Below are 14,783 nucleotides of genomic sequence, written 5' to 3'. Positions count from 1 at the left end.
TTTTTTAATGTTTATTTTTGAGACAGAGAGAGAGAGAGAGAGAGCATGAACAGGGGAGAGTCAGAGAGAGGGAGACACAGAATCTGAAACAGGTTCCAGGCTCTGAGCTGTCAGCACAGAGCCCGACACGGGGCTCGAACTCACGGACCGTGACATCATGACCTGAGCCGAAGTCGGCCGCTCAACCAACTGAGCCACCCAGGCGCCCCTGAATAAGCTATTTTAAGAGAGAGACCACTTCACAGAACTTTCATCATAGTACATTGTTCTAACTGTTCTCATTTGCTATTAGCCATTGTCGATCTCTTCCCGTGCCTCGTTTATAAATTAAACTTTATCCCGCATGTGTATGTGCAGGAAATCACGTGGTACCTAGAGAGGTTTCAGGCTTCCTCTGGGGGGTTTGGAATGTGTCCCCCGCAGATGAGGGGAGCTGCTGTAGTTTTCCATGGGACCAGCTGCTTTTAGGATCCATTTAATTTAATATGAGGAATCCCTAAAAAGCCCTGTCTCTTGATAGAGGAAGGCTTGGCAGGGGCCTTCTTAGTTAAAGATGGTTAGTCCATTTTGGTAATCCTCTCTCTCTTCTCCACGGTTTAGAGGTTTTGCTGATGTGTGTAAGTAGCCTCAGTATTTTAAATGTGCATTTCAATTTGCACGGAGGCCTACTCCTACGCATGTTATTTTCAGCGGCAGAATTTTCACCGTTCCCAGCAAAACGCCAGGCAGCCTGGATTTCTCTCATAAGCAGAATTACATAAGGAGCAGAGGAAACCGGAGGCCAACCCATGTTGAGAGCCTAGTATGTGCTAGGTGCTGTGGCAGGAGCACCAGGCCTGCCCGAAGCCGAATGCCACATTCTCTCCACCACCCGGATGCTGTGGGGGCGGTTTTGGTGACCTAACCCAGCCTTCCGTGCACAGACCCTCTACGGCGCCGGACCGTGACGTGAGGGACGGGCTTGCTGTCCGCGGGGCCAGTTCCCTGCCCAGGAGATCCAGCCATCACCTACCGGGTCCACCAGCTGTCACAGGGACGACAGTTACGGCCCCTGCTGACCCCTGCTTGCTAAGGGTCCGGCCTGGCATCTCATGCCCGGCAGAAGTGCTTGGCTCTAGTGTTCTGAGGTAGTCACCATGGTCCATTTTACAGTGCAGAGAATAGAGGACTTAAAGTTTAACGTGACTTGCCCAAGGTCACGGAGCCCTTAAGTCTGCCCTGCAGGAAAGCCAGGGCTTACAAGCACAGTTGCATATTTTCTGCTCCGGATGGGAGGGCGGGAGGGCCGCTGACCGAGCCCCCGTGGTTCCTCCTCTGTCTCGGATCACCGCGGTCTCTGGGCAGCAGAACCTACAGTCAAATCAAAGGAAAGTGGTAAAGCCCTGGAACTTGGTTCATACACAAGCTAAAGAGTTCATCGTGTTTCAAATCAGTTCCTTCTTTTACATGTGGCCTGATCTGACCACAGAGAGTTTTCTGAATCTCCTGGATAATAATGAAATCAAAGAAGCAGCAGAAATGTTGCATATGTTTTTATACATTATGCTGAGGTTTAACTTCAACTAAAAACTGAACTCCTGTTTGAAGCCCAGATTGTTTATTTTTTTAAATGTTTTTTAACATTTATTTTTTGAGAGACAGAGCGTGAGCGGGGGAGGGGCAGAGAGAGAGGGAGTCGCAGATTCCGAAGCAGGCTCCAGGCTCTGAGCTGTCAGCATGGAGCCGGACGCGGGGCTCGAACTCATGACCTGAGCCAGAGTCAGGTGCCCAACCGACTGAGCCACCCAAGTGCCCCATCAGATTGTTTATTTTAGCTGCCTCCTTGAATCCCGGGTTCTCCTTGACTTGCCACCCTTCCCTTCCCTAAATTGAGTTTTGGAGAAGTTTTTAATCTGTACCATACTTCGTCCTCGCCTGTGATACCTTCTTACCACTGGCACATTGTCCTTGCTCGGCGAATGTTCATATTAAATGTTGGCGTGACTTTCAGAGATCACCAGCAGCATGCCGCGGGGCAGGGTCCCCTCTTGTATTCTTTTCCTTCTGACCTCATTCTCTTCTGAATTTTCAGCTTATCTGTTACTTCTCAGGGACAGGATGACAGGTGGTCTCCCCCCCTTCTGTCTCAGCATAATCTTAAAGGTATTAACATTAGAATACCTAACAATAGACCACATGAATAGATTAGCTCCTTTTTATAACTTTAATCTTGCGAAGTGAAAACTTTCTACAAGCTATTCGGGGTCTCGAGTGTGTAATGCCGTCATTAAAATAGGTTTTTATTCTCCTCCCATTGACAGTAAATCTGTCACTGCCTCAAAATTGGGGCTAAAAAAGAAAAAAAATGATAAATTTTGTATTTCTTCACCAGTCCCACTAAAAGAGAAAAACATCTTGACAGCTTTTAATTGAACCAGAGACCTGGAGATAACTGGGCTTTCTGGAGCAGCATTCACCGAGTGAGACCTTCCAGCAGCGCAAAGCTGGGAGTTTAACGGGTCATTCTTAGCTGCTGTGTGGTAAGCATTTAGTGCTAATGTTGTCAGCAGGATGTGGGTCGGGATATCAGGCTCTGAACCTGTCGGTGACTTTCACGAGGTCCTGTATCGAGGGAGAATACAAAAGTCTGACCCCACGAAGGGTCCGTGTTAAGCTCTGAAGGGTTCAGAGGATTCCAGGAGCTGTGAAGGTTGGGGGGTGTGCGGCTACCGGGTCGGACACTTTGGTGCAGCCTGGGGAGGTCTGTCTTGTCCAGGCAGCTCCCAGCTCTCCTCCTGGCGAGAGTGTCTTGACAGGACCTCAGGTGACACACGAAGGTGTGTTGGGTGCCCAGCACTGTCAACAAAGGCACAAAAAGTGTGAAAGAAAGCGTTTCATCTGTTAGGGAGCTTGCTGTTTTCCAAGGAGGAAGTTGCAAAAAGTAGGACCATAGAATATTGTCTATAGTAGCAGTCCTGGGACAATTGGTGCTCAGTGAATCCCACACAAAATTGTCTTCTGTGTCAGTTATACATTTTAATATCTAAGATACACAGGAGTTCACTAGACCCCTTTCCAGCTAATAAAATGACTTAAATTGCAAAAGGAATGACTGTTAATTTATCACGTACCAAGCATTGTGCCAGGAGCATCCTTTACTGTCTGTCCCATATAAGAAGCTTGTAAAGTATAGGTGTCATTATTTCCAATTTCTAGAGAGGAAACAGGCTCAAAGAATTAGAAACTTGCAAAGCAAAATATAGCTGGTATTGGGGGCCGTGGGGAGGGCTCACACATTGGACCACTCTGCAGTATGTGAAATCTACCCAAACTTTTTAGTTATTTTGAGAGAGAGAGGGAGAAAGAGAGAGAGAGAGAGAATGAGCATGAGCAGGGGGAAGGGCAGAGAAAGAGAATCCCAAGCAGGCTCCACGCTGTCAGTGCAGGGCCTGACGCAGGCCTTGAACTCACGAACCGTGAGATCATGACCTGAGCCAAAATCAAGAGTTGGACGCTTTACCGGCTTAGCCACCCGGGCGCCCCAAAATCTTACACATAATGTAGGTCCCTCCTTTCAGACTTTTAATGATTAGCATAGATTGGTAGTGTTATCTACTTTTCCTTGGGAGAATTCAAGGTACATTCTCCATTGGCACATAAAGGAACCCAGTTCCGCGTGTCATCTGTGCTGGAATAAAGTATCCCTGGGAAATGTTCTCCGGGCAGTGCTTAATGGATGCGTTTCTACAGCACACTTGTTCTCGAGGATAAGTGAATAGTGTCCCCCACTGTCCTGATGCTGAGAAGACTGGCCGTCCTCAAAATACTGATGGACCAGTACCCAGGGTTTCTCTCGGGTCCTGTGAGTGCACGGAGGAGTGCCCAGAGACACTCTCCCTGGTGATCCTCTTCATCATATGATAGGCCGCTACAAGTCTTTTTCTTCCTTACGTTTATTTTTTGTCATTGTTTTTAATGTTTTATTTATTTTTGAGAGAGAGAGAAAGAGACAGAGTGTGAACGTGGGAGGAGCAGAGACAGAGGGAGACCTAGAATCTGAAGCAGGCTCCAGGCTCTGGGCTCTCAGAACAGAGCCCCACTCGGGTCTTGAACTCACGAGCTGTGAGATCATGACCTGAGCCGAAGTCGGACGCTCAACCGACTGAGCCACCCAGACACCTCATTTCCTCCTTACATTTAAAACACAACACATTAGACCTTTACGTTTTTTTATTTATTTTTGGGACAGAGAGAGACAGAGCATGAACGGGTGAGGGGCAGAGAGAGAGGGAGACACAGAATCGGAAACAGGCTCCAGGCTCCGAGCCATCAGCCCAGAGCCTGACGCGGGGCTCGAACTCACAGACCGCGAGATCGTGACCTGGCTGAAGTCGGACGCTTAACCGACTGCGCCACCCAGGCGCCCCCACATTAGACCTTTAAATGTTTACCAAGAACCAGCAGTTTCACTGGGGTCTTGACTAATCTGTTGAACCTTTCATGCTTAGACCCATAAGGTTACAGCATGGAAAATGGAGGGTCTACTTAGATGTCACTCAGTCCGCCTTTGCTGAGCACTCAGTCCAGGCTCAGGAGGTCCAGCCAAGCTTTTTAATTCCTCAATGGAAATGTGGTTGACGGCCTCCGTGTGACCCATGAGGTGTGTGCTGCTCAGTCCCCATTCCTCATGGCAGCCCGCCAGGGCTCCCCGTAAGCCACCCGGGAACCCTGCCTTCTCGGGGGTGGGAAACCGCCCCCTCACCAGGCACTTTGGAACGTTTCCCGGTTAAAAGTGTTTGTGTAACACCCCAAAGGATCTTTCTGTATACAGAATTCCACTCTGCAGAAAATGATATGATGGCACTTTTCCAGGGTACCATGTAGTTTTTTAGATTCTGCTCTGGATTCACCTGAGGGAAGAAATCTCTCACCTCTCAGAATTTCTCCCTGTCAGCTCTGTCAGGAGAAAGGTACACAAGCACCAACGGTCACCTGCTGTGTTGACCACTTTTCATTTTCTGTTGTGGTCTTGTTAATAAAAATCGTGTGCTCACTACGAAAATCTGTAAAATGAAGAAAAACGGAAAGAAAATGAAGCCCCGTGGTTGCCTGATACTCTGTTCATAAGTGTTTTTAGTCTGCCTGGGATTTTTATATGTAGTTGGTTGGCATCATGCTTCTTAGGCAATTTAGTATCCAGTGTTTTTCCCCATTTAAAAAACTCTCAGTCAAATCATTTTAATTAATAGCATATTTTATTTTTACATTTTTTGGCTTTTTTTTTTTTTTTTTTTTTGAGAGAGAGAGAGAGAGGCACACACAGGGGAGGGGTAGAGGGAGAGAGGGGGAATCTTAGGCAGGCTTCAACGTGGAGCCTGACATGGGGCTTGATCTCACAACCGTGAGATCATGACCTGAGCTGAAATCAAGAGTCGGATGCTTAACTGATTGAGCTACTGGGGCGCCCCAGTTTTTTTTTTAGCTGTCTTTTTAAATGTTAATTTATTTATTTTGAGAGAGAGTGTGTGTGTTTGAGCGCACAAGCAGGGGAGGGGCAGAGAGGGAGGGAGAGAGAGAGCATCCCAGTCAGACCCCACACTGTCAGCACAGAGCCTGACATGCGTTTGATCTCATGAACCTTGAGTTCGTGACCTGAGCCAAAATCAAGAGTCGGACGCTCAACTGACTGGGCCACTCGGGTGCCCCGGTTTTGTTGGATCTTGAAGCAACATTCCTAAGGGTCAGCTTTATTAAGATACAATTTCTGAATAAACTGAGGGTTGATGGGGGGTGGGAGGGAGGGGAAAGTGGGTGATGGGCATTGAGGAGGGCACCTGTTCGGATGAGTACTGGGTGTTGTATGGAGACCAATTTGACAATAAATTTCATATTAAAAAAAAAGATACAATTTATGTACAGTAAGTCCTCACTTCTAGGTGCACAATTTGAGGAATTTTAACACATGTGTACAGCCATCATTGTGATCAAGAGAGAGAATGGTTTTATCATTCCAGAAGATTCCCTCGTGCCTCCATCCCTCCTCCCACCCCCAGATCCTGGCCCTGATCTGCTTCTTTCTCAACCAAATGCATTTGAGATACATTCATGCTATTACATCTACCAGTGGTTCCTTATTCCTTGCTGCTGAGTAGTGTTCTTTTTATGGACATATCCCTGTCAATCCATTTTGCCAGTTGGCGTGTAGGTTGTTACCACTTTTAAGCAAGTAAAAAAAAATGCTGTAACCATTTGCGAACAGGTTTTTGTTTGAACTAAGTTTTCATTTCTTTTGGGTAAATACCTAAGAGTGGAATTGCTGGGTCAGGTAGTAAGTGCAGTGTTTTACTTTATAAGACACTGGCATGGCCTTTTCGAAAGTGGCTGCACCATCGTGCGTTCCCGCTGTCAGCGTGTGAGGGCTCCGGTGGCTCTGCACGGTCACCAGTATTGGGATTGTCCTTTGTAGCCCACTTTAGTGGGTCTGTAGTGGTATCTCATTATGGCTTTGACCTGAATTTCCTCTAATGACTAATGTTGCTACGCATGTCTCTGTGCGGTTATTTACCATCCAGATCTCTTCTTGGGTGGAATGTCTTTTCAGATCTTTTGCCCATTTTTTCATGGGGTTGTTTGTTTTCTTCTCATTGAGTTTTGAGAGTTCTTTGTATATTCTGGATCCAAGTCCTCTTGGGTTTTGCTCATTCTTCCAGACTCTGCTTTTCTTTTCATCTTCTTAATGTTATCTTCCAAATAGTAGTTTTCAGTTTTACTGAAGTCCATTGTATCATGTCTTTTTCCTTCCATTATGCTTTTGGTGTCACAACTAAGAAGTCTTTGCCTGACTCTACATTACAAGGATTTTCTCCTGTGTTTTCTTCTAGAGGTTTTATGGTTTTAGGTTTTGTATTTAGATGTACAACCCATTTTGAGTTAATTTTCGTGTATGATGCAGGGTATGCATTGAGATCCATTCTAGCAGGAGGCAGATGTCCTGAAATACTCATTTAAAACGAATCGTTCCAGAGTAATTCTCTGCGCTTTAGTAAAACAGGCCTGTGAAAATGAGCTCCCCCGAACACTGACCCCAGCTCCTTATCCACTAGCTTTGAGACTCATCCCTCAGTCTACAGTGCTCCCTTTCCAGAAAGTGCTGGAAAGAACACCATCAGTGACCTCCAGCCCCCTCTGGTCTAGGTCTCCTTCAGATGGTTCTTAAAGTTCTGGTTCCTCTGGACACATCATTGTTGCTCAGCAGCTGTACGTTTTAGGCAGTGGAAACTAGGCCCTTCTTGACTGGAGGCTGTTGGCTTCCTGGGCAACGACCATGTTCAGTGTCGGGCCACCTTACTGATAAGAAGAAGGGACTTGACATGCATTAAACATGTTCATGTGTCAGGAACTCTGCCGTATCACAGCAGGCCAGTGTGGCATGAAAGTAGTCTTCAGTCCCGCTGATAGGTGAGGCTGTGAGAGTTGTTCAGAGCCATACAGCTAGTCACATGGCCAAGCCAGGCTGGCCTCATCCAGAGCTCCCACTAATTCCATTCCTCCTCACCAGCTCTTGGGCGAGTCACTTCCTGTGTGTCTGCCGGCCTGCAGCCACGCCCACACCCAGTCCCATCCAGCCAGCAGCAGGTGCTCTTGTAAGGATGACTTATACTTTCAGCCATTTAGCTGTTTTATTTGTTTTCCTCGCAGCTAGTTTTAATTTACTTCAGTCCCCCACATTGGGCAGTGTGGCTCTTGCCTTTAAAATGGCTCATTGGGGGGCGCCTGGGTGGCGCAGTCGGTTAAGCGTCCGACTTCAGCCAGGTCACGATCTCACGGTCCGTGAGTTCGAGCCCCGCATCAGGCTCTGGGCTGATGGCTCGGAGCCTGGAGCCTGTTTCCGATTCTGTGTCTCCCTCTCTCTCTGCCCCTCCCCCGTTCATGCTCTGTCTCTCTCTGTCCCAGAAATAAATAAAAAAATAAATAAATAAAAAAATAAAATGGCTCATTGGCGGGGTGCCTGGGTGGCTCAGTCGGTTGGGCGTCCAACTTCGGCTCAGGTCATGATCTCACGGTTCGTGAGTTCGAGCCCCCCATTGGGCTCTGTGCTGACAGCTCAGATCCTGGAGCCCGCTTCGGATTCTGTGTCTCCCTGTCTCTCTGCCCCTCCCTGACTCATGGCTCTGTCTGTCTCTCAAAGAATTAAACATTAAAAAAAAATTAAAAAAGAAATCTTTAAAATGGCTCTTTGGCTGCTGTAATATTTCTTTTGGTATGTGAATCATACAAATGCCCTCATCGATGTTTCTTTTCCTCCTTCCAGTTAGGCATTGTCTAAATGCATGATTGAGAAGGTCAGGCTGGCCAGGTCTCATCACAGCCCGTCTGCAGTATTTCCTTGTTCTGGGGAGGGGAGCCTCTCTGTGTTTCCTTCTCTGATCAACCTGGATCCCCAGAACATCTCCTGTCCCTCATCTCTCCTCACCGGAGGGGCCTCACGGTCTTTACTGTGAGTGCCGACACATGAGTGTCCGACACAGAGATGAGACCCAGGGCAGAAGACTTCCCGAGTGTCCCTCTGCTGGACCCCTCGTGCCATCTGTCCGCACTGTATCTCCGGCAGTGATCCCACGCGGAAATTCTTGCCTTGGGTGACCGAGATCCCGTGTTACTTGGTGTGTTCAGATCTGGTTGTCTTTGGACATTCCTGTCCCTCAGGTGGCCACTGGTGGCCAAATGATTTCCTACTTTGCAGGACGCTGCACCTCCTCCGTGTTTTAAACTTCCCACTTTAGGCAAGTGTCAGAGCCCTCTCTCCTTTTGGAACGCTGGAGCATTTGCCGCTGGGGTTAGCCTTGCCGGCTTTCCCTGACAGCCTTGCCTGAACCCCGGGGCCACCCCCCCGGTCTGTCCCACTTTCCATCGCAGACACGCTCTTCCCTGACTTGATTCCCCTTCTCTCAGCCCCGGGCACGCCTGGTCCAGGCCCAGCCCAGCTGTGCCGCTGCTGTTCCAGGGAGTGTCCTGAGTGGAGAAGAGCCTCCAGCTGCCTGGTGAAACTGTTCGGAACTGGAGAGGACCTTCAGGGCTTAACCAGTGTTGCCAGACTCTGAAAAGGCTGCCTTTTGGGGTCTCTCTGAACCCCCATAGGTCAGCTTCTCGCCTCTGCAAAGCCGCCGGCCCCTCGGGTTTCTCATTTGGGTGCCGGTACGGCCCAGCACAGAGGAGCCTGGTGTCCTGGGACGCGACAGGGCTCTGCATGCCGTGGGAGGAGCCAGTCCCATCTCAGCCGCTCTCTGGCAGTGAGACTGGTCATCTTACTTAGCCTCTCTGAGTCTGCTCCTGCATCTGTAAAATGGGGATATTGGTATCACCATGCTGGGCTTTTATGAAGATTAAATGAACGGAGGGCTGCCTGGCTGGCTCAGTAGAGCATGTGACTCTTGAACTTCGGGCCGTGAGATACAGCCCCATGTTGGGTGTAAACCTTGCTTAAAAAAAAAAAAAAAAAAAAGGAGGGGCACGTGGGTGGCTTAGTCTGTTGGGCAGCTGACTTCAGCTCAGGTCATGATCTCACAGTTCAGGAGTTCGAGCCCCACATTGGGCTTATTGCTGCCAGCACAGAGCTAACTTCAGATCCTTCCTCTCCCTCTCTTTTTCTGCCCCTCCCCTGCTTACAAACCTCTCTCTCTCTCTCTCTCTCAAAATAAATAAACATTAAAAAAAAAAAAAAAGGATTAAATGAACCCAGTGCCCAGTGTGGTGGCAAAGAATACAGTACGTGCTCCCCGAGAGATATGTGAGCGTCCTTGCTTTAACCCCCGTGAAGTTAACAGAGGCGTCCGTCCAGGGAGGTGCGTCCCTAATCCTACGTGCGAAGTTTCTGTGGGGTCGCCGCCGTCTGCTGGGCACTGCCGTCCGTGGGCAGGGCCTGTTGTGAACCATCTCTGCCCAGCCCAGCCCCGTCTGCGTCGGCCTTTGCGGCTGGCAGTGGGCGCTGTGCTCCCAGCCAGTCGCTTGGTCCCCCAGGTGCTGTCCCTCTTCTTGTTCACCTTGTTTTGTCCTTCCCCCCCCCCCCCCCAGGAGGCCTCCCGGGCAGCCCTGCCAAGCTCTTCGAGGTTCCCGACACGTGGTAACCGAGACCCGAAGGAAAACAAATCGCTGGTGCCGTGGCTGAGGAGGACCCAGCTGGCACATTCAGAAGCCATACTGTATTTAATTTCATGAAATGTGGTATGGGAGGGGTTTGAAGCCAAGTCTGTGTCCTGGCAAAAACCCAGTTTCTTTTATTTGTGTGGCTGTGTTTCTTTTCTTCCTTTTTAATGTAAACTGTCTGCTGACACTCAGCACGGTTGTAGGCCGTCTTGAATGTGCACATTATTAACCAGTTGATGATTTGTTGCTCACGTGAAACCCCTTTTCCAGTGTCGTGAATTTTAGCGCGTTTAAGAACCTGCCTGGTGGGGATCGTCGGCTGTGAAATAAGCGAAGAGCTGACATTCTTGGGCGCCGGGATCATGAGTTTTGGGGTTGAAGTCTTTACTGCTTCGAGAGGTTTCTTTTCGTGTTCTCATGCGCAGATTTGGGGGCCTCCGCAGCACGCGGTTACAGTCTCCCCCGTGGAGAGACCCCTCGCGTCTGCCCACTTCCCGCCATAGCTGCCTGAAAATACTAAGCACTCCAGCTTGTTTTTCCAGTAGGAAAATGTCTAACGCCGTCCACCCATAAAGACGCTTACCATATGCCTTGGCCTTTGGGGCATTTTTATTTAGAGACCTTCTTCCTAACTTGTGAGTTTCTCAAGGCGAACTGGACGAGTACAAAAAGTTCACTTCTGTTTTTACACGTAGTGCTGTGTTCCCTTTTCCGTACCTTAGCCTGCTCACCGTCTCTGTTCGGGAGTGTGTCTGGGGGTAAGGTGGCATGTGTGTGTACACGTGCGTGTGTGTGTGCGTGTGTGTGTGAAATCACAGATTACAACGTGTACCAGCCCTCTCTCTGTTGAAACAGATCACAGCAGCGACAGGATTTCATGGATCTACTTCCGTAGGTCTGTTTCATGTAGATCATTGTTAGATATTTAACATTTTTTTTGTATCATGGAAAATAAAAATGAAAAATGTATTTCCAAGAGATGAAAATTAAAGAAATTTTCCTAGGATTCTGGTTTTCTCCTGTTTCTTTTTGGTAAGCGAATGACGTATTTGATCTTTACATAGATGTATTTCTCTCTAAAGATCACCCCTAAAAAGCTCTGGTAAGTCAGGAAGCCTGGTGTTCGTGGATTTTTTTTTTTTCTTTTTTTTAACCTCCAACTCCTTATACTTGCGTTAACGAGTCAGATGCCCGTTGCTGGAGCCGAGCCCTGTGGAGAATGGCTGTGTAGGAGGGTCCGGGTGTCCTGCGTGGCGGGTGGAGCCCTCTGCCATCAGTGGTGCTGTGTGAATTCGGATCAGTGAGACACTCTCCCCAGTTGAGAGCCTCTTAGCGCTTCCCCTCCCTCCCCCACCCCGCCTTACCCAAGAGTTTGTGCAGAGTTACAAACCCAAACTTGTCTGGGAGGAGCTCCCACCCCTTCTAGAGCTTCGTCCCTGCTCACAGCCCAGCGGGGTGGTGCACAGGGAGGTGCAGATAAAGGCTGATGTCTACAGGAGGCTTACAGGGCACTGCCAGGGCTGTGCCGGGTCTCAGAAACTGACAGGTAGGAACAGGTAGTGCCTGATACTTTCTAACGTAGTAAACAAGAGGGAAAACCAACCACAGACTGTGATTGGCGCACGTCGGAGAAGTACGTGTGGCCTGAGGAACACACTTGCGTGGCACCCTGAGCCCGGTTCTCCCTGCTCAGAAAGCTTTACACACACACACACACACACACACACACACACACACACACACACACGGCTGCTCCGACTCCAGAGGAGGGCTCGGGGAGGGGGCGTGCTGGAAGGGGCCTGTGCTCTGGAGCCTTCTAGAGCTGGACTTGCACCCCAGCTCCAGCCGTGGGTTCTCGGACACATTACCCTCTCCCCGCCTCTGTTTCCTCAGTGATAAAATCAGGGCGATAAACCTGCCTCTCAGGGTGGTTGCCAGAACTAAAGGAAATCACGTAAAAGGCCCAGCATACACAAGTGCGCGGTAAATGGCAGTTAGATTTGAAGATGACGCTTTTGAGACCCTGTGTCGTCGTCTGTCAACTGGAGCTGAGTCACCGGGGATTTGGCTCAGGATTAAATACATGGCGGAGCCCTCATCCGTGCTCAGACCCCTATTTTCTTCCCAACTGGACCCCGTCACTTGGAACACTTGTCCTGGGTTGGCCCTCAACCCACCCCCCCACACACATACAGGCTTTCTCGATGTCTCTTGGGCCATCAAACCCTAGGGTGGTGCTCTGGCTTTCGAGGCGGAGGCCCAGGGCCATATGATGATCATGGATCTGTGTTTCTGGCTTTTGTTACGTGTGGAGCCAAAGCTGCAGGTGGGTGTGGAAGTGGGGACCTCCGTTTTTCCCTGCAGATAGTTCTGTGGTCCTTTGATTTCAGAGCTGGGGTGGAGACTGAATGCTGCGCTCTTGTCCTTTTCTATAGTTTTGAATTCACTCAGTACCTTCCCTCCCCCCCCCGCCCCGCCACATTCTGTTGTCAAAAATTTCAAACATGCAGAGAAGTTGAAAGAATTATTCAGTGAACACCCATTTACTCACGTGCCTCCTAGATGGTACAGCTACTATTTTGCTATCTTTGCATTATTACATAACCAGCTATCCCTTCTTCCATCGGTTCATCCTAGTTTTTGTTGTTGTTTATTTATTTTGAGAGAGGGAGAGAGAGCAAGGGAGGGGCAAAGGAGGGAGGGAGAGAGATAGAGACAGAGAGAGAGCATCCCAAGCAGTCTCCATGCCATCCACACAGAGCCCCACACAGGGCTCAAACTCACAAACCGTGAGATCATGACCTGAGCCAGAATTAAGAGTCAGACACTCAGCCAACTGAGCCACTCAAGCGCCCCAATTCAGCCTAGTTTTTGATGTATTTCGAAGGAAGTCATAAACTTGGGTGCACGCCCCCTACCAGATACTTCAGCATGCTTCTCATTAGCCAGAGTTTAATATTTGTTGATGATGGGGGGGGGTCAGTGGGGATAAAACTTACAGTGAAATGCTCAAATCTTTTTAAAAAAATTTTTTTAATTAACATTTATTTTTTTGAGAGAGACAGAGCACAAGCAGGGGAGGTACAGAGAGAGGGAGACACAGAATCAGAAGCTGGCTCCAGGCTCTGAGCTCTCAGCACAGAGCCCGACGCGGGGCTCGAACCCATGAACTGTGAGATCATGACCTGAGCTGAAGTCGGTCGCCCAACTGACTGAGCCACCCAGGCGCCCCTGAAATGCTCACATCTTAAGTGTACCAATTAAGAAGTTCTAGCAAATGCAACCATAACTACCAAGATACAGACATCCCCATCACCCCCAGAATATTCTCTTCTGCCTCTTTCCAGTCAACCCCAACACCGCTGCCACCCCCCAGAGGCACCCACCAGCCTGCTTTTTTTTCCACTACAGAGTAGTTTGACCTTTTCTGGAACTTCATGGGAAAAGAATCATGAAGGGTGTGCTCTCCAGTGAGGCCTCTTTCAGCATGATGTTTTTGAGTCTCATTCATGCCATTGCTTGTGTCAGGAGTTCCTTTTTGTGGCCGAGTCTGTTTTTTAGAGAATTTTTTCAATATTTATTGTTGAGAAAGAGAGAACAGAGGAGGAGCAGAGAGAGAGAGGGGGACACAGAATCTGAAGCAAGCTCCAGGCTCTTAGCTGTCAGCACAGAGCCCAATGTGGGGCTCGAACTCCTGAACCGCGAGATCATGACCTGAGTCGAAGTCGGACGCCTAACCAACTGAGCCCCCCAGAAGCCCCATGTTTTTAACTGATGGACGCTATGACTGTTCCCGGTTTGGGGCTTCTAGGAATAAAGCTGCTGGGAACATTCTAGAAACTCCCAGGTCTTTCTCCAAAGTGGTCATAGCATTTACATTCTCACCCACAATGTATGAGTGTTCCAGTAGCTTTCGTCTTTGGCAACACTTGATGTTGTCAGTCTTCAGCCATCCTGGCAGATACATCGCGCATCTCATTGCAGTTTTCCTTTGCATTTCCGTGATGATGGCTGATGATGTGTTTATTGGGCATTTGTATGTGTTCCTCTGTGAAGTATCTGTTCAGTCCTCTTGCCTGTATTTTATCGGGTTGCGTCTCTGTTAGTAAGTTGTAGATGCTCATTATATATTATGGACATCAGTCCTTTGGTAATTATTGTGTAAATGTTTAGTTCCAGTTTATAGCTGTTTCTTTTCCTTCTTTCTCTTCTAGCCTTAATGAGATACAATTGATACACAACATTGTGTAAGTTTAAATTTCTTTTAATGTTTATTTACTTTTGAGAGCGAGAGAGACAGTGTGAGTGGGCGAACGGCAGAGAGAGAGGGAGACACAGAATCCGAAGCAGGCTTCAGGCTCTAAGCTGTCAGCACAGAGCCCGATGCGGGGTTTGAACTCACGAACTGCAAGATCATGACCTGAGCCAAAGTCAGAGGCTTAATCGACTGAGCCACCCAGGTGCCCCAACATTGTGTAAGTTTAATGTGTTCAGCGTGTTGACCCAATACATTCCTACACTGCAAATAATAACCACCATAGTGCTAGCCAACATGATCACATGATCACCTTTTTTTTTTTTTTTTTTTTTTTAATTGGCGGTGAGAACATTCAGGATCAACCTCCCAGAAGCCTGTTTATTTTCTTAACAGTATCTTTCAT

At 48.5% G+C, this 14,783-nt stretch overlaps 1 protein-coding gene across 1 annotated transcript in view; it reads left to right on the top strand.

Annotated features, from left to right (window-relative positions):
- PARN (poly(A)-specific ribonuclease) overlaps positions 1 to 11,127 on the top strand; it is a 168,891-nt gene extending 157,764 nt beyond the window's left edge. Inside the window, exon 24 of the mRNA XM_030300066.2 lies at positions 10,051 to 11,127. Within this exon, the coding sequence (XP_030155926.1) occupies positions 10,051 to 10,103 (53 nt within the window). The 3' untranslated portion in view covers positions 10,104 to 11,127. The remainder of the gene's footprint in view (positions 1 to 10,050) is intronic.
- Positions 11,128 to 14,783: the final 3,656 nt, after the last annotated feature.

Source organism: Lynx canadensis, chromosome E3 (assembly GCF_007474595.2).
Source record: "Lynx canadensis isolate LIC74 chromosome E3, mLynCan4.pri.v2, whole genome shotgun sequence".
Lineage (NCBI taxonomy): Eukaryota > Metazoa > Chordata > Mammalia > Carnivora > Felidae > Lynx > Lynx canadensis.
The sequence above is the reverse complement of the archived record's forward strand: the minus strand, read 5'-3'. Positions and strand labels throughout refer to the sequence as shown.